A 19,281-nucleotide genomic window follows, 5' to 3' on the forward strand; every position below is an offset into this window, starting at 1 on the left:
TTTAAATCAAATCTATCCAAAGCAGGAGGACACAGTGGTGAAGGTACAGGATGCAGAATCAGAAGGCCTGGATCTGATTCCACATTTGCCACTCACTAGCTTTATAACGGACATTAAGCAAGCTATTCTAGCTGAGCATTAATTTTTAAATATGTAAAATGGTGTTAAATTGCTCAATTTTTTGGTGAGTATTGAAAGCAATTTATAAAATATATGCACGATAGGCATTATTATTACGTATTCTGAAATACAGAATTGCTTAAAATTAGAGTTTGGCAGAGAGTTTATAATCAAATTACACCAACAAGTAGAGAATCTTTTATTTGAAAAAGCAAGGTATCTTAAGAAATGTAGCAAGCATTTAACCTGGTGACCTCCACTAACTTGGGAGGTGCACCGCAAGAGCAAGGCTCCTAGATTTTATGTGAGCGTCAGATTTGGCCATAGTTACTGAAGGCAACGTTCCATCAGCACTGACTTTCCTTAGGGAGAGCACAAAAAAGGGTGGAAACTATTTTCTCCTGAGTCATTAAAATTAAAATGAAGTCAGACAATATTTCTGACAATTGGGGTACTACAGAGAACAAAATCAACCTAAGCAGTATTGGTCAGAAATAAAAGCTTTTCCCCATGTTGGACTTGGAACAAAATGTGTAACTTTCCATTTGTTGTCTTCTGTCATTAAAAAAATAACCTAAAACAATATTCTATATTTCATAAACAGTTAATTTTTAGTGTTTCTGTTTGTCTTCTTAGGACATCTGTCTCTCAACTGTCAATACATACCAGATGGATCGCAGAGAACCAGCTGGAGTTTTGAATGTCTTATTAGTAAAACTTGAAGACCTTCAAAGCAGATGGTAAGGAAATATGTTCCCACTCTGTACTGGCAGAGAATACAGTACAAGGTGGTCTGAGTGGAGATCTGCTCCTGTTTTACAGGACCATCTTGAATCAGGCTGACTACAATTTCTCAAAAGTTAAGAAAAAAGGATTTCTCCTGTTGGACATAAATTGTGTTTTCTGTTGTGACACTTCCCTCAGGTGTTATTCAAGTTGTTTTCCAAAGTCACAAAACTGGGGAAGGGCCGATGCTTATAAAGACCAAAACAATCAAAGGCTTAATGGAGAAGTTTTCATGCAAATCCTTGACAGAGAAATTACATCCAAGGTATGTAATTTTCATTTCCAGAAAAAGCAGAAATCTCCTGTTAAGATACACACACCTTTCAAAGGGCTGTCCAGGTTGACAATGACTGAGTTCCAATGATAGATGACCAACAAGTTTTATCATAATTAGTTCTTTAAACTTTACTCTTCCAACTGGTATCAAAAAAATTATTTTAGAAAAGTTTTAATTTAAATTTGTATTTAGAACAGTCAGCTTAAAATCCAGAAACCTAAATTCTCCAGTTTGACAGTTTCTTCAGTTAAGCTACCATGTATGGAGGGAAAATATATGAGTATACACTAATAGGATAATGACACTTGACATTTCTGCCCTTGATTTTGTAAACTACAAAAACAAAACAAACATGTGTAAACATTCTAATTATCCTTCCCCTCAGGTGAAACTAATTCAGGAGCATAGTTACTAAAACGACTCACCAGTGTCACTGACAGAAGGACCAAAAGAGAAAAGTAAGATCTTATTTCATAGTCTTTTTAAATGAATGAAAACTGTCAACACACCTGATACTATATTGTCTCAGGCAGCTGTGAAAGCTGTCCTTCCACAGGACTGAATAAAGGAGACAGAGAAAAGGACTCTGTTTGTTAATGCTTTTTGCTTAGAGTTCTTAATTTTCAGTTTCCTAACCTGCTAAGAGAACCATAGTGTGTGTGTGTGATGTTATACTACCAACAATAAGGGAAAACCATTTTTCTATTCTCAGTTCTAAAAATTATACATCAAACATGAAGAGTAAATTTTATTGTATTTGTATTATTGTGAGGATTTACTCTATTTACAAACCTATTGAACTGATGTAAAATGAAAATGGTTTTAACTTTCTGTTCAAAATGTTCTATTCTGAAATAAGGAATGTGATGCGTCTAAAGACATCAGTTACTAGGGCACAGCTAAGAACTGAAGCAAGACTTCAGCAAAACCCAAAATGTTTCTCACTTTCTTCTTAGTAATTCTGCTGGGTGACCTAGAGAACTCATGACCACCTGAAGAAAAAAAAATAACACACAAAAAACCCCTTTCAACTTGCTTTAACTACAATGGAGTCTAGAGGAATTCTGACTTAAAGCAACTCTAAGGGACTGCAATGTAAGCACTGAAAAATTCACACTCCAAGGCACATATGTAAAATATTTGAGTAAATTCTGTGTTTATTAGAAAGGTTCTGCACATAAAACAGAGAGAAGATTAAATAATAAAAGAAGAAAGTTAAAGAGATCGCCAAGGACATTAGTTATATTTAAACAGTGGTCATTTTTATTAATGTTGTCTAAACTATACTCTTTTGTTTTAGGGTTTACTAATGAAAAAGGAAGCTGAATCTCTGAAACTGAAAGAATAAATAACAAGGTAGCAAGTTTCATGGCTACATAAGCACCCAAATGACTAAAGACCACATAAAATGTTGAGACAAGACCATACTGCTGTAACACTTATATACAGCAAAGTACTAGGGTCTGAATAGGCAGGGAGTACATACACCCACAGACTGATTCCCTTTGACACAGGGAGAACCCTCTGTCCACAGTTAAATTCTACAAAAAGTGACCACCACAGGATGATCATGTAATATTTTTCTGGAACACTCAGGTTATTGCCAGTGTTTCTGTATGCTATCCGGAAAGATCCCTATCCACTACTGGGAGGGACAGGGGTTGGGGGCACTAGAGAGGATTCATTCCAGTCACTGTGTTTTTAACTTTTCAGCATGGAAAGAAAGGATGGTCCCTGAGAGCCCAGCTTCTGTTATGTTTTCCAAAAAATGAATTTCTAATTGATTCCTCAAAACTACAAAGCCACACATCAACAAAGGTATAGGTCATGGAGAGGAAAAGCCAGTTCTTTAATTCCTGTCTCTGCTCTTAGTAACATTCCCTTTTTTCTCCCTTCGTCTACTTTTCTGCAAGTCTGAAGTGACTTAAAATGCAAAGACAGAAAAACTAGAATACTCTAAGAATGTATTTGCTGTCTATCAGAGCACATTTTTCTATATTATGCCACTTTGAATATAATATTAATGAAAATTGAATTACAGGTAATGGTGAGGTAGCCCATGTATTTTTCTCTACTCTTTGTGACAAGAAAATGAATTTAAAATGAATTATTTAAAAGACAGTAATTACAGCACTCTGTAATAATTATGAAATAGAAAAGTTATCAAAACTGATCATGACATGGGCATGTCATGGCAATTTAGTCCATTTGAGCCCCTAACAGGAAAAAAAAAAAACAACAACAAAAAACAAAACAAATCAGTTTTTAAAAATCTTCCAAACGGCATGGCCTTATCCAGATTGTTTCTTTTTGTGATACTCAAAAACCAAAAACAAACCCAGCTATTTAAATCTGGCATGCCTGTCAAGTCCCATCCTACGACCCCCCAATTAAATTCCACACAAAAATGCTTTCTTTTGAAAGCTACCCATTTATTCTCCACCAAACGACAGAAAGATGTGGGGTTCTGAGACAGGTCTTTACTAACAGTAACCCCACTGTCACATCACCGGATAAACCCTATCTTCTATTCTAACAATAAGCCCTTTTCAAGCCATAATGAATTCAGATTAGATACCCTAAACAAAATTTTTAGTTTCCATCCAGTCTGGGTCAGCAGGTTGACATTGGCCATCACTTGGCATTCACTCCAACAAGGATGTGAGGTGACAAAGCATGCTTTCTCCCATCAAAGAGGAAAGGGAAGAAGTCTCTGTAAGTTGCATCCACCTTACACATGCCTCAAGGACCTATTACAGACTCTAGAGGAGAGGAGAGGAGAGGAGAGGCAGGGAGCCCACCTGGTAAGAATTACCCCTTGAGTGAGTTACTCACATTTATTGCTGAGAGAGTGTCACCTACATCAGGAAGTCCCCCTCGAACAATACTAGTCTGGTTCTCAGGGAACAGGTACTCTGTACCCAAGTGTTTCATGAATCTTTTAGCTCCTGTCCAATCCCTTCAACAGTAGACACATTAAAAGAATTGGCTTTGAACCTCAAACATTAACCATAGGATAGATTTGAAAAGTTTAAAAATTAAATGAAATTATTCATTCATCCATCCACACATTCAACCTCCCAGCACTGAGTGCCTACTATGCTTCAGGCACGACCTTTCATTTTAGTACCAGGGAGACAGAAGAAAAACAAAATTTAAAAGTAAAATATGTTACACGATGATGATAAATACAATGAAGAAACAGTGTTGCAAGAGGGTACAATTTAAACTAAAGTGGTCAGGGAAGGCTTCACAGAAGTAAGAAGAATAAAAATGTTCTGTATCGTGGTTAATCAGTCTTTATCGTGGTTGAAGACTCTCAAGACAGTCATCATTCTTTCTTCTACCTTGCGTTGGCTTTTTACTGACTGGCTGTTGTAATGGCTAGGGCAAGAACTGACAGTGAAGAGAAGCCACACTACTGAGAGACAAAAATAGAAGCTGCCTTCTCATTCTCTGTCCTCATGATACTGTGATAGCCCCCCCAACCCTGCTAAGAATGGCTCTCAGAAGAACCTTGACCCAAAAGAACCTAACACAGAGGTTACCAAATTAAGTGCCAGACAGGTAATGGGAATGATGAAAGCAGACGACAGGTAACAAAAATATCTATGTTGAGAAGCTAACACATGGCAGGGATGGGGAAGGCTGGGCAGTACATATTATGTTTGAAAGGGGGAACCGCTACCTAGGTCCAGCCAACCGTTGTCATGCAGAAGAACTCCGTGTTTCAAGAGAAACCAGACACCTCATCTTTTCTGTGAACTCTCCCAATTTTGAAATATGGCAGCCAATCTGGAATTGAAAAAATGTCAGTGTGGGCCAAACCAAACACCTCTGTGGAACAGATCTAGTCCGTGGGTCGCCAGTTTAGCTCCTCTGGTCTACTGGGTCAAGGCATGAGTTCTTCCAGGGCTGTCAGCACTGGAATGCTTGGTTTGCTGGACCAGGCCTGCTTGTTGTTAACCATCCAGTGCATATCTGAGCAACCACACATTTAAAATTCAGGATCTTGGGAATATGTTAGATTCAGAGCAAGCACATGAATAATATGTCATAAACCAAGATGAAATGATACCAGAAAGGTTACACCCAGGAAAGTCTCTATCGCAGTGTTCCAGACATGACCCTGGTGAGAATCCAGGTACTGCTGAACTTCCACATAGATATCCAAGATGAATGAATAAACTTTCTATACGCAGACTGCTTGCCCTGCTTTCCCCTTACCTGTTTCTTACTGGCTTATTACTATGCTAAATAGGATTTTTCAGAGGAATTGTTCAGTACCTCTGTGGTGATTGCCTTTCCAGGCTTTACATTTTGTAATGGACAACTTGCGTGCCCAGTTGGTTCTTAAGGTTTATCTAATAACAGGCTTTAGTGCCCTCTAAAGAAAATTTTTATAGAATATAGCCTAGGCTGTTGCTTTTTGCTTATTTCCCCAGGGAGGACAGACACTATTCCAGTGGGGGTAGGAGGCAGAAAGCAAAGGTCCTAGGGGATTACTTAATCAGTACTCAGGACCTAAGATACACTGACTACACACTCGACACAATTCCACTTTCTCAAGTTTTCTACTGTATTCCTTTGCAAGAGGACCGTATTGAGAGTTTTCCCTTGGAGAAAACCTATCTCACTATTGAATAATCTAAATGATGGCATCTGTCACCTAGTTTCAGGTTTCTTTAGCCCTCCATAAGGAACAGGCGTTCTGGCAACCTCACAACACTTTCAACTCTTCTCTCTTAATGAAAATCTTAGGAAGTCCTCCTCTGGTCAACTTGCTTGAATAAACCCAGCAAAGCTGACTTAGGTCAGGAACCCTTACACTCATCTGTGACAAGGAACTCACTGGACATGTTCAGTTTTTGCCCAGGTGAGTTAACTTCACTTTTGAGGTGCAGAACAGAGCATTTTCTGCAAAGCAGCTGTTTTATCAGGCTATGCTAAGTCACCAAGAAGGGCCAACACTACACTTTTTAAAACCTAGAAGTAGCTGGCAATACATAAAAGTCCTCTCTTAGACCACGGGTCAATCAGAAAGCCCTAAAAATAAGGCAGTATACACTTTTCCTGGGAGGTTTAAAATATGAACTAAAGTGGATTTAAAATACTCAGGCTATCCTTGTTCCTGGTTTTAAGTCTTTTATATCTTCAGCTGATAGGGAAAAGGTTAACAAAGACTGCCCGCTCTTACTTGTATAATATTACTAGGATTGCTGCTGAACTGTCTAGTCCATCAGACAAAAGTATTTTTCTTCTTGCTTTCAGCTGATTTCCCAGCAAGCTGAATGTTATTTACTGTTTACATTAGCCTTTCCTAATGGTAACCAAAATATACGGCCACTTCCCCTACCCCCCCACTCCTTTAACTATTATTACTTCTAATAACCCCAAAGCAGAATTAATCAATTTAGGGGATCTGGATATTGAAACTGGTGGGAAGACTGCTTCCTGGTGGTATACACACCTAAAACACAATAATAAAAACAGGCAGTTCACAATATCCCAACAGTGCTAAATGGTTCACAAGTGGGAAGTACTTTCTCTACTCTAGAAACTTGCCCTATGGATTTTACCCATCACTTCCCAGTGTGCCCTAGATCACCAGCTTTATGAGAAGTGTTATGAGGGAAAAAAATTTTAGAACACATTGAATACTGTTTAAGATTCATAATATACAGCAGCTATTAAAATAGCTTTTAAGACACCTTTTATTCCAGAGCTTTTGAAACATACTTGACTTTTGGAATGTTTTTCTTGTGTAACATTAACATCCTATGGAATTACTCTTCTAAGGATCACATTTTGGGAAACAAGGATTAATTATTTCCCATCCTCCTGTGGCTCACTCTCACCAACAAACCAGGCCTTTCTAACCAAACAGTCAGTATTATTTCTCTCACATTTTAGGCCTTGCTACATCAATTAGGTAAGACCAACTTAACTGAACTAAGATGGGGACTAGTGAATATGGACTGAGCAGCTTTCAGACTTTGCTGGGCTCTAGCTAATCCTCTAGTGTTGAATATGTCAAGGGTAAGATTTTTGCCTGGACTATTACATTGGTTATGAAAAATATAATTGGATTAGCTTTACAAGTGTACAATGACATTATAGATCTAAAATTGTTACAACTTGAGAAATTTAGGACATGTAGGTTATTAAAATTAAGTAAAAACCAACTGTTTGCATTGTAAAATCATTAAAATATTAATAAAAACTATTTACAATTAATCTATTACAAATATCTTCATTTGTCTTTACTGATAAGCATGAAAAGTGACTAAAATTATGATCATATATAAAATTTATATTTTTCACTTTTAGCATATTTCATAGTGCCAGTCTTCACAATTTTAATAAATTCAAATAACTAAAGTTATTTTATCTATTTTGTTTTAGTGAGCATATTGTAAGTTTTAAAAATGGCATTTAAACAACCTGCTTGTGAAAAATAGACTACACTGAGAATTACTGATTAGTAAAATCCAGTAAGATAATGACAGCTTTTATTTTTTTCACTCCAGATCAATTTTAAAGGTGAAAAATTAATGTCAGGAACATTTTCTTGATTATAAAATAAAGTAGAATTTTAAAAATTCATATATAAGCTCAAATTTCAGACACTTTAAAAATGATATAGTATATCATAGTTTTTAAAAGCCTGGGCTCTGGAGTCAGAGTATCTGGATTAAAAGCCTAATTCTACTAATAAGCAAGTTTTAAGATCTTGGGTAAGTTACTTAGCTTGTCTGAACCTGTTTCTTCATGTGTAAAATGAGGATGATAACAAATTAACCTCATAGGCAAATTATTAAAACTGAATGGTGAAATATGTAACGCATTTGTCTGGCACATGGTAATAAATACTAAATAAATGCTAATAACATCAACAACAAATACAAAGCAACTCTTCAGTTAGAGGATATTGTGTGTGGATTATACATTCTTTTTGGTAATTACTATTTGTGAACAATTATTCAGCAATTATTTACTGAGTGTCTTCCACATACCAGACACTGTGCTAAGCACTGGAGATACAAAGCCATGGAACACTGTCCTTAGTTACAAAAGATTCTTGGAGAAGAAAAATTAGCCTGGTGATTAGCATACTGGATGATAAAAGCTTTAAAAGGGGTAAGCTTTTTATGGGGATGTATAAAAGCAGAGATGGCATTAGGTTGGACTCATGCATACTGCTAACCACCTTCTCCTCCGTCGTCCCCTGGTATAGAGGCTAGAAAACAAAATGCTCTGTGCCCTAGTTTCCCTGGCAGGAAGGGGTACCCAAGTTGACATTACTTTAGAGCAGTTATTTTCAACCTTTTTCATCTCATGGCACACATAAACTAATGACTAAAATTCTGTGGCACACCAAAAAAACTATTTTTTGTTGATCTGACAAAAAAACAGGTTAATTTTGATTCATTCGTACCAGACAGCTATTGTTATATTGGCTGTCATCCTTTTTTGAATTTGACAATATAAGCAAAGAGAGTGCCCCCGACTAAACAGTCAGGTATTGCATGTTTTTTTTTAAAGATTTTATTTATTAATTTTAGAGAGGGAAGGGAGGGAGAAAGAGAGAGAGAGAGAAACATCAACGTGCGCTTGCTGGGGGTCATGGCCTGCAACCCAGGCATGTGCCCTGACTGGGAATCGAACCTGTGACACTTTGGTCCGCAGCCCGTGCTCAATCCACTGAGCTATGCCAGCCAGGGCTGTGTTGCATGTTTTAAAAATTCTTGTGACACACTGGTTGAAAATTGCTACACTAGAGGTTATTACTCTGAAGTTCCTGAAGTGGGTTTTCAAAATGAAAGCAGGCGTCCTGAAAATATAGACAGAGCTCCCCTAGAAGAAAGCCCTTTTGCAGTTCCTTCCTTCTCCCCACCTCAGCACTTAGACAGAAGGTGCATAAGTGCAACAGCCATCAGTGACCTAACACAACAAAAGATGACATAGCAAAAAGGAAAGAGCAGAGGACTGGGGGGAGGGGTGGGCATCACTTAGTTTTTGCGCCACTTCCTGAATGCCTAACTTTGGACTTACTAGAGGACAGAAACTATCTCTTTAAACCACCAATAGCTGGAGTTTTCTTTTATCTGCAGCTGAAGGCATTCCTAGTAGATAAATGAAGCTTTCTGAAAAGTTTTTTGAACCAAGTCCAAAAGAAGGAAACAGCAGTTATCCAAGTGAAGAAATCTGAGAAGGGCACAGCTGGCAGAGCATCCACAGAGGCCTGGAGGGGGAGGAAGTGCAGAGTGTTGATACTGGCATCTGTTCTACAATATGCACCCTCGGGCTTCCTGGATGGCTTCAGCCAGGTGATTCCCATCCTTATCCATTTCCCACTTCCTATGTTTGAGGGATTGATTCAATACTCTCTCCTCAGTGCTTCTACATGATGAACCTTCATTTTCAAATGGTAGTTCTGTGATGTATATAAAATGTGATCCTTGACTAATGTTTAGACTTCTAGAAACATAAATTTATGGCAATTAAGTCAACAGGTCCACATTATCAATTTACACATACAATGCCTTCAACTGAAGCTGCCATGTGTGTTTACTATGTGCCTGCCAGGCACTGCATTTACACTAGTTATTTCATTTAATATTCACAACAACTCAGCAGGTTAGACAGTATCTTCTTCCTTTCTTTTCCACAGAACTAAATTAGGTTAAAACTGTCCTGGGTCAGACAACAATGACAATAATGGCTACTGCAAAGGTTTAATCTTAGGTCTATTTCATTCCACAGCCTTAGCTCTGAGCCACTCTGAGCCACTCTGATGTACTGTTAATCCATTTCCCTGAGTTTCTTGCCTCTACACTCCTGTCCACTTACTTACATCCTCCCTGAATCTATACAATAAAGTTTCAGTTCCTCTGGGGATGAGAGTGGGGTGATTCAGGATGGTTATCTCTTAATAGGAAAGTGTGGAAGGAAGGGGCATACTTAAGCTGAGTAAGAGAGAATTAAAGGAAAAGATGTTAAGAAAAACAAAAATACAGGTATTCTCTCCCTTTAGAGAAATGTGACAAGTTCCATTCTTACTGGCAAAATGTGAAGTAATTCCAAATAACAAATTCTGGTGTTTTAACAAATGTATGGTCTCTAAAAGGCCTAAACTGAAGGTGGCAACCCTTTTTAATATTTTAAATTGCAATTTCTTTCATAAGTGATTCATTAGTTCATACTCATACATTTAACAAATATTTATTGGTCATTCTCATGTGCCTCTGGCATAATCCAATGAGTATGTTCTTATACATAAGAAGCCAAGAACATGTAAAAATGCTAATTATAATTCTCATAGATGAAAAGATGTATCATATTCAGACCTGAGAAGTCAGTTTTCCAGAGAGGGTGATATCTAAGATGAACTTTAAAATATAAGTAGATATAGCCACCCCCCCACCAAAAGGAGTGGAGTGGGGTGGGGGTTAGTCTAGACTACTAAGACCAGAGTTTATCAGCATCAACACTACTGAGAATTTTGGGCGGATTAGTCTGTTATGGGGTGATGTGTCATGTTTTATAGGATGTTTAAACTGCATCCTTATCCTCTACCCACTTGATGCTGGGAGCACACCCTGAGTGTGAAAACAGAAAACGTCTCCAGATATTGTCAAATGTCCCCTGAGAAGCAAAGCTGCCTCCAGTTGAAAACTACTGTTCTAGACCAGCACTATCCAAAGTGGTCTTCACCACCCACATGTGGCTATTTAACTTCAAATTAATTAAAATTAAATTAAAAGTTCAATTCCTCGCACCAACGCATTTAAAGTGATCAATTGCTACATGTGAAGTAGCTGCCATATCGAATAATGCATATAGAGAATATTGCTACCACCATCCAGCCGCTATCTGGATTCAGACCTAAATTCTCCTAGATCCTTAAGTAATCAGGCTAGACAGGAATTAGATTTAGTTAACCAATCAATACCTTTCTTCCAGGTAGCTCACTAGAGTAAATGGACAAGTTCCTGTCAGACTTTTTTGCTTCCCCACACTGGGGACGCCTACTGACCTAATCAGACAGTTGTCTCCTAATTTAGAAAAGAATGAGTGGCCCTGGCTGGCGTAGCTCAGTGGATTGAGTATGGGCTGCGAACCAAAGTGTCGCAGGTTCGATTCCCAGTCAGGGTACATGCCTAGGTTGTAGGCCATTACCCCCAGCAACTGCACATTGATGTTTCTCTCTCTCTCTCTCTCTCTCCCTTCCCTCTCTAAAAGTAAATAAATAAAATCTTAAAAAAAAAAAGAAAAGAATGAGTGGTTATTTTTATCCCATCATCCCCAGTGCACCTATATTACTGTACTATGTCAGCTTACTATCAAAGGCCATGATAGAGTAATTCAGCTTTTTGGCCATGACCCAGCTGTTATACATGTTCCACTCACCCAAGTCTATCTACAACAACTTTATAGTAATTTCAGTGTGCAATTGCTGATTTTGTAGGGGATCTTAATATTCATTTACCTTCTGATAAACTTCTCCAAAATCTCCCCACTCTTAATATCCATATAAGGGAAAAATTCAGTGCCACTCCTATTCATAAGCTAGAACCAACTTCATCGATGGTTCAGAAAAACAGGTAAAGCTGTTATCACCTGGAAAGAAGGGAATGAGTAGAAATGTCTTCTTTCTGGAGGGCACCCTTCCACCCAACGGGCAGAAATTTCAGGGGCTGTTCTTGCCCTACAGCATTGGCCCAAAGAGCCTCTTCACTTAGTTTGTGACTCTGGTTATACTGTATATACACTCCTTCATATAGATCAGGCTCTATTAAAAGGGTCTGTTGAGCCTCAGTTACTAAGTTACTCAGTTACTAAGTCTATTTCTAACCCTGCAAAATCCTTTAGATAAAAGGAAGCACCCCTTATTTGTTACCCATATCTGATCTCATTCAGGCTTGCCTGGACCTATGGCAGAGGGTAATTCTTGGGCTGATGCTCTTGTCAGCCTAGCAAATACTTTTCAATCTGTGGTAATGTCTCGTCAATTTTTCCACCAAAATAGTCAGGCCCTACGTAAACAATTTAATATTCCATGGGGCCAACCAAAACAGATTATCAGAGAATGTCCAGATTGTCAAGTGCTTTTGAAAGCACCCCCTATTCTTGGCATTAACCCTAGAGGGTTACAACCTCAAATAATTTGGCAAACAGATGTTACTCACTATCCCCCCATTCATTTCATAATATATTCCTTAAGTGAAACATTTGGCAATATAATCAGGCTTAATTTTAAAAGACTTATCATGCTTATTTTGGAATGTTATGTGGATTATGTAAAGAAGAAATTAAAAAAGTGAAGGAAAGGAAAGTGTAGGATTGTGAAGGAGGGTAAGAAGGAATAAAGGAAAAAGAGAGATACCACATTCATGTGTGGCAGGGAAAGAAAGTACATTAGAGTGAATAGCTGAAGAGGGGAAGTGGAAGTGGAAAGGAAATAAGAGAAATAACAAGAATAATAAGCATCTAAGTCTTTGAAACACTGCAAATTCTAGACCTAGGAACTACCGGGTCCTGAAAATAGGGTAATTAACTTGCTGCTCAAACTCATTGCAGCTTACAGAAACAGAGGAGGCCCATCTTTCTAAGCAGACACTTACTCAGGTGTTCTACAGGCCACTCCCCTCATTGAGGAATCAGCCAAGAATGTTAGAGCTCCAGGCTTTCAGCCACCTAGGCTGCCCACAAAAATCAAGATAATGGCCCAGTATACACTGCATATCAGTATACACTGATAATGGCCTAAGATAATGACCACTCAGCCTTTCTTAGAAAAATGGGGAATTCGGCATAAAACAGGTATCCCCTATAACACTATAGGCCAAGCAATTGTTGAAAGAGCTCACCAGACTTTTAAAACATTATTAAACAAAAAAGGGGGAGTCAGGAAACACCCCACAGGAACTTAATCATGCTGGCAATATATACATAAAATTTTCTGAATTGTGATAATAATTTAAAGTTACCCATAGACAAACACTTTGTGCAAAACAGCCCTGAACCCTTTGGTCTCATACAGAGAGCCATTAGGGGAAGGAAGATGGGAAGGCCCATTTGAACTATTGACTTGGGGAAGAGGGTATGCTTGTGTTTCCTCTCCAGAAGGACCTTTGGAGCTGCTGGCGAGGAAAGTGAAGCCATATCACAGAAAAGGCTTCCCTGGCCATAACCCACCTCTGCTCCATCAGATTCTCCCAATCCGGGCTTCTCTAAGCTGTGTGTCACCCCAATGAAGTGGAATTCCAGTCAACATGCGTGGGCAGAGATATTTATCAGAGCTGGGCAGAGATATTCATCAGTGCTTGCAGGGCGCATTCTCTACCAATCTCGGAGGACAGATTGATCAGCTCCAGCTTGAGCTCCACCAGGAAGCAGTTCAGTGACACCAAATGCCTTACTGAACAGGAAGTGTTCCAGACCCTTCATGATAATTTACAATGGCTGAACCCTAAGAACTGGTTTGATGGACTGAATTTACAAGTTTGGGTCATGGCAGCCCTTGGGTGCCTCCTTGTCTTAATCCTTTTTTGTGCTTTATGATGTATATGGAGGTTGTTTTCTCAAGATCACATTTGGGAACAGCAACAGTAGGTTTCACAGGCTTAACAATTACAATTGTGTTCACAAACAAAAAAGGGGGAGATGTTGGGAACTGCACTGCCTGGTTTCAGAAGCTGTAATCCCCGTAGCTAAGGCTGAGTAAAAAGACCTTGGGACCATAAGACACTAAGGAGACAAAGCTTATCTTCCTGATAGGGGTACAACCTCTGCCCCCTTTTACTTCAGCCTGCTTGGCCCTGGGGGGTTGACTTGCTAGCCAATGATGGGTAAGATACCTCAAGGGAGGGATAACCTAAGACAGGCATGGTCATGAAGGAGTCCTCAGGAAAGGACTTGGGGGATATAGAAAAAAGGGGTGACAGACCTTCACCCCTTGACTTTGACATAACCTGAGTCCTCATTCTGTTTGCTAGAAGTCTCCTAATCTCTTGACTGCCTTACTCCCCCTGCCTGACTTAAGCCTGAAACAATGCCGGAGGTGGGTTCAGCCCAGTGCTGGGAAAGGTGGGTTCCCCGGGGCAATCAGGCCTAAGAAAGAATACACAAAATCCTGTGAAACCTGATTTGCTAAGAATGCTCTCAATTTTCTGATAAGGGTCCCAGCAGGAAATGAGTTTGTTTCCCAATGTTTTATAGCCCTTTAACTAATTGACCCTGACTCAAAGCCCTCATAGTTCTTTGTATGTTATCTACTATTTGATCCTTACTGCCTGACAATGACTGATGAGCTTTACCTGTATTCCTGTGCAAACTGATCCCAATAAAAGCTCACTGAGGAAAAGGCTCCTTTGAGAGATCCACCACCTTTTCTCCCCAAGCAGATCACATCTTGGTAGACTTATTCTCATCTGTAGCAGCTAGGGGGACACCCTGTGGGTGGAGCACCGCCCCCCCGCCCCAGAAAGAGAGGGAGAGAAACAATGATCAGCTGCCTCTTGGAGGTGCCCCAACTGGGGACTGAATCCGAAACCCAGGCAGGTGTCCTGACCAGGAATTGAACTGGTGATCATGTGCTTTGTAGGATGGCATCAACCAATGGACTCACATGGGTCAGGGCATGACTACCAGGTTTTTAGGTTAGATGAGTGAGTCCACTCACTAATACAGTTAGGTAAAGTATAACAGCCCTCCAAGATGTTCAAGTCCTAATCCTCTAATCCCCAGAACCTGCGAATCAGTTACTTTACATGAAAAAGGGATTAAGCAGGTAAGTAAATTAAGGGCTCTGAGAAGGGTAGTTTATCCTGATTTGTCCAGCAGGCCCAATGCAATCACAAGTGTCCTGATAAGAGGAAGACTGAGGGGAGATCTGACTACAAAAAAAAGAAGTGTCAGAGTAATACTGTGTAAGACTCCAGCAGCCATTGCGGGCTTTGAAGATGCAGGTACTAAAAGCTAGAAAAGGCAAGAAAACATGTTCTCCCCCAGAGCCTCCAAAAGGAGCCGACACCTTCACTTTATCCTAGCGAGACCTGTGTCAGACTGCTGACCTAGAGAACTAAAAGACAGTGAATTTGCATTGTTTTAAGACATGAAGTTTATGGAGATCTGTTATAGCAGCAATAGGAAATTAACAAAGATAGGTTCAGAATTTGGGATATGATACAAGAAGACTGGCTTTTAAAAAGTTGATTTTTAAGTACCTATGTATGGGACATTCTGGTAAAATTAGTCAATTTATAAATAGGTGGATATATGGGCCTGGAGTTTAAGTTGGGGATGTAAAATTAGGAGTCATTAGTATATTAGTTGAAACCATCAAAGTAGCTGAGATCACCATGAGCAAATACAGAAGACTTAAAGGAACAAAGGCCCTTAAAGGAAAGTTGGAAGGAACAGCCTAAGATGTAACAGGAAACCAGGACTGTATGGCACCTAAGGAGTTAAAAAATTAAGAAATAAGAATATACTTAAACCAGGGGAGTATGAGGATGATCAATAGAGCCAACTGAAAAAGTGTTGTCGAGTTAGGGGCTGAGAGCATCTATTATATTTAGCAATAAGAGGCCACGGTGTTCTTGACAAACACAATTTTCAAAGGAGTGATTATTAGGAGAAGATCTGTTATTGGGGTTGAAGACTGAACAGAAGGTGAAGCATGAGTCCGAACTCAATCAACCCTTTTAACTAAAATTTGACTTCCTTCTTTCAAAAGAAAGAAGACAGGAAGGTAGCTAGAGAAGGGTTGTGGAAAGTATTTTTATTATAGATGGGGAAAAATCAAGTAACTATTAATGAGAAAAGGCGATTTTTTAAAGTAAATGCAAAAGCATCAGTTTCTTCATTTGCAAAAAGGAGTTAATAAGATTACCTCCTTCAAAGGGTTATTGTGAAGCAAAAATAAATAAATAAATAAGTAAATAATAAAAATTAGCTTATAAGGAAGACGCAAACCTGAATGAGTAAGTTCTGCTGTCACAGGTGGAGAAAGAGGACTAACTCCAGTGACACCTGGGGGAACCTAACAGCACAGTCACTGAATAGTCTAGAACCTAAGGAGGATTCCATCAACAGAAATTTCACGAAAGTCAGTTCTATTCCAGTAGCCCTTGTAGCTGCACATGAATTCCCTCACATGTTTATGAGAAGACCTAAGGAACTACAAATACCATATAAATTTGAACTATTATTGTGATGACATTAATTCCTGAAGGCCAGCAATCCAAACATGAAACGTATATTATAGCAACAAAAACTAACTGATGAGGCACTTTAAAAAGCTTTCATTTAAACAAATGCTCAGAGTTCTGTAAGTACAAACTAAATTTAAACTATTATTGCAGCATTAATTTTCAAAGTCTAGTAACCCAAATATGACAAAACATGCTATCACAACAAAACTAATCCATCAAACATCTTAAATCTTATCTTTAAACAAGTCCTTTAGAGTTACTAGGACAGAAAAAATAAACATCTACTTTTTTAAATGTTTAAGGGATCTTTAGTGTAAGTTCCAAAAACATATAATTACCTCAGATTTTTATTTCATTATTGATGAAACAGAGGAAGGTAGATAGTTTATAGACAGTGCATCCCAAGGGTTGTAATTAGACGTCAAGTTTTATTCACTAAAATTGGGTTCAATTTAAAACAAATATTGACTCAAGACCAATATATTTTATATAATGGTAAAGCCTTATTATAAAGAATTTTAAGGTAAGTTATTTTACTTACCAAAATGCAGTCCACTTTAGATTGTACAGTTTTGCTGAAAGAAAAACAAAGTTAGGTTAATAAGAATGATACGTTTATTAAGTACCTGAAATATCTCAAACAGATGGCTAATTAGTCTTCCCTACTATGAAAAAATAATCCAAAACCCATTAAGATCAGGCACTGTATCCTAAAATTGCATTTTTAAGAAATTTAAAAATCTATATCCCGTTCATTGTGCTATATTGAATTCCAAAGCATGATCAGAATGTTTTTCAAATTCACTGCTACAGACAACCTTTGTTATTGCACAGTACTGTTTTAACAGATGTTCTGAATAAATAAGTTTTTAATGATACATAAAAGTGTAAATGTATTATTATACTTAGATATAAGACACAGAGTTTATAATGAATTATGATTTTTACTGCATGCCTACTATTCTGGACAATAACTTGTTTAGCATTTAAGAGGCACAATGGTGTAACATTATCTGTATTTCTAAAGACTTGTTACAGACTATCCCACACTCTCTCATGTGTACACACAAACATACACTAGCAAAGGATTCCCTAGACATAAAAGTAGTAACAAAGATTAATTAATATGGTAATAAATTACAGGGAAAGAATATATTTAGAAATAAGTAATGCAAATATAGCCTATATATATTAACTTAAGTGAGCTACTAACTATAAATGAACTATTGAATATAACTGAACTATTGTATATTTGCTTCATTAACACAAATGAAGACTATATAAAATAAACGGTCATTTGGATTTTGTTATAATACATTCAAGTAAAAATGCAATGAAATCATCCAAGTCTAGAAATAGGTTCTATAATTTTAAAAGATGTTAATGTTTAGAGCCAAATAAATATCAAAAAAGTGGCTATTTGCCTTGATATATAGCTATACAGTAAATAAAAAATCAGCATTTAAATCCCGTTTGTTTGCAATCAATAACCTCAAAACTTTACATCTGTACTCAGATTTCAAATTTCATTTTTTTAAAATACAAAGTATAACTGAATTAAGCACAATTACAAAGTTCAGAACGACTAAAACAAACAAGAGATACTTCTGTATAGCTTATTACCCACTAACTGCTAAAGTGGGCTATTTTTCTCTCTTAATAGCTGTTTCCCTCACATAATACAGTAATCTATAGACACAGAATTGCTACTAAAAAGTAATATATCAAGAATCCAACCATTCTCACCACCTGAGTATTAACTACCATCATTTCCTATGTAAAGTGTTATAATAACCTTCTAGCTAGTCATCCTGCTTCTGTCTTTATTCCACCAACAAAGGGCTATTCTCAACAAAGCTACCAGAGTGATTCTCTGTCCAAACCAGGTTAGTTCTCTGCTCCACAGTCTGTAACACGGCCAACAAAGCCCTGATGGTTCATCCTCTGCTATCTAACTTCATCTCCTACTAACCTATTCATTCATTCACAGCTCCTGCTGCTACACTGGCCTCCATGCTACTTCTCAAGGCAGGAGCAGGGCCTTTGCACTAGCTTTTTCTGTCAGCTGCTGACACTCTTCTCTCATATAACTTATTTGTTCACTTTTTTTGTGACTTTGTTTGATGTTATCTTTGATGGACAGTTCTTCCTGGCCTTACCCATATAAAATACTCTCTGTCACTCTCTATCCCTCTTCCCCTGCTTTACTTTTCATTATTGCACTTTCACCAGTCATTTTATATTTTTATTAATTTATATGTATGTTTACTGGCTATCTTCCTTGACTAGCATTTAAACTCCTTGAGAGAAGGCTCTGTCTGTTTTGCTCACTGCTGTATTATCACCTGGCACACGTTAGGTGTCCAATAAAATCTGCTGAATGAATAAATGTCAAAAAACATATGCAGTCCCCCATATGCAGAAAACTCTGGAAAGACTGTGATCATCTAAGAAAAAGTTTTTAGAGAAATTAATACAAAATTTAAAAAGTGATTATTTTTTAAACCACAGATCTAAGTATATCTCCCTTCTACCAGAAACAAACTGCTCTATGGGATATCAAAGAGGATGACTGTGTCTTCCTATCACAAACAAACAACCTAGTAAATCTGTAAAAAGTATACTATGTAAGAGGCACTTCTTAAAGAATCAACTTATAAAGTAAAAGGAAAGTACATCTGAGTTAGATATGAACGAACCTTGGCAATCACTTAATCTAATCCTTTGATTATTTTTACTTCATACTTAATACAAGAACACCAGAAGGATATAAATGAAATTTAAGTTCCTTTTGTTCTTCTGGTGTCATATCTCCCCACCTTTTTAGACGACCATCTGATCTGTAACCTTCAGCTGATATTTCAATAATTGTATTAT

At 37.9% G+C, this 19,281-nt stretch overlaps 1 protein-coding gene across 2 annotated transcripts in view; it reads right to left on the reverse strand.

Annotated features, from left to right (window-relative positions):
* RFX7 (regulatory factor X7) overlaps positions 1-19,281 on the reverse strand; it is a 114,576-nt gene that overhangs the window by 39,435 nt on the left and 55,860 nt on the right. For both annotated transcript variants that reach the window (XM_045822633.1, XM_045822632.1), the window contains exon 3: positions 16,946-16,979. In XM_045822633.1, coding sequence (XP_045678589.1) covers positions 16,946-16,979 — 34 coding nt within the window. The remainder of the gene's footprint in view (positions 1-16,945; positions 16,980-19,281) is intronic.

Source organism: Phyllostomus hastatus, unplaced genomic scaffold (assembly GCF_019186645.2).
Source record: "Phyllostomus hastatus isolate PE091 unplaced genomic scaffold, TTU_PhHast_1.1 phas_scaffold_501, whole genome shotgun sequence".
Lineage (NCBI taxonomy): Eukaryota > Metazoa > Chordata > Mammalia > Chiroptera > Phyllostomidae > Phyllostomus > Phyllostomus hastatus.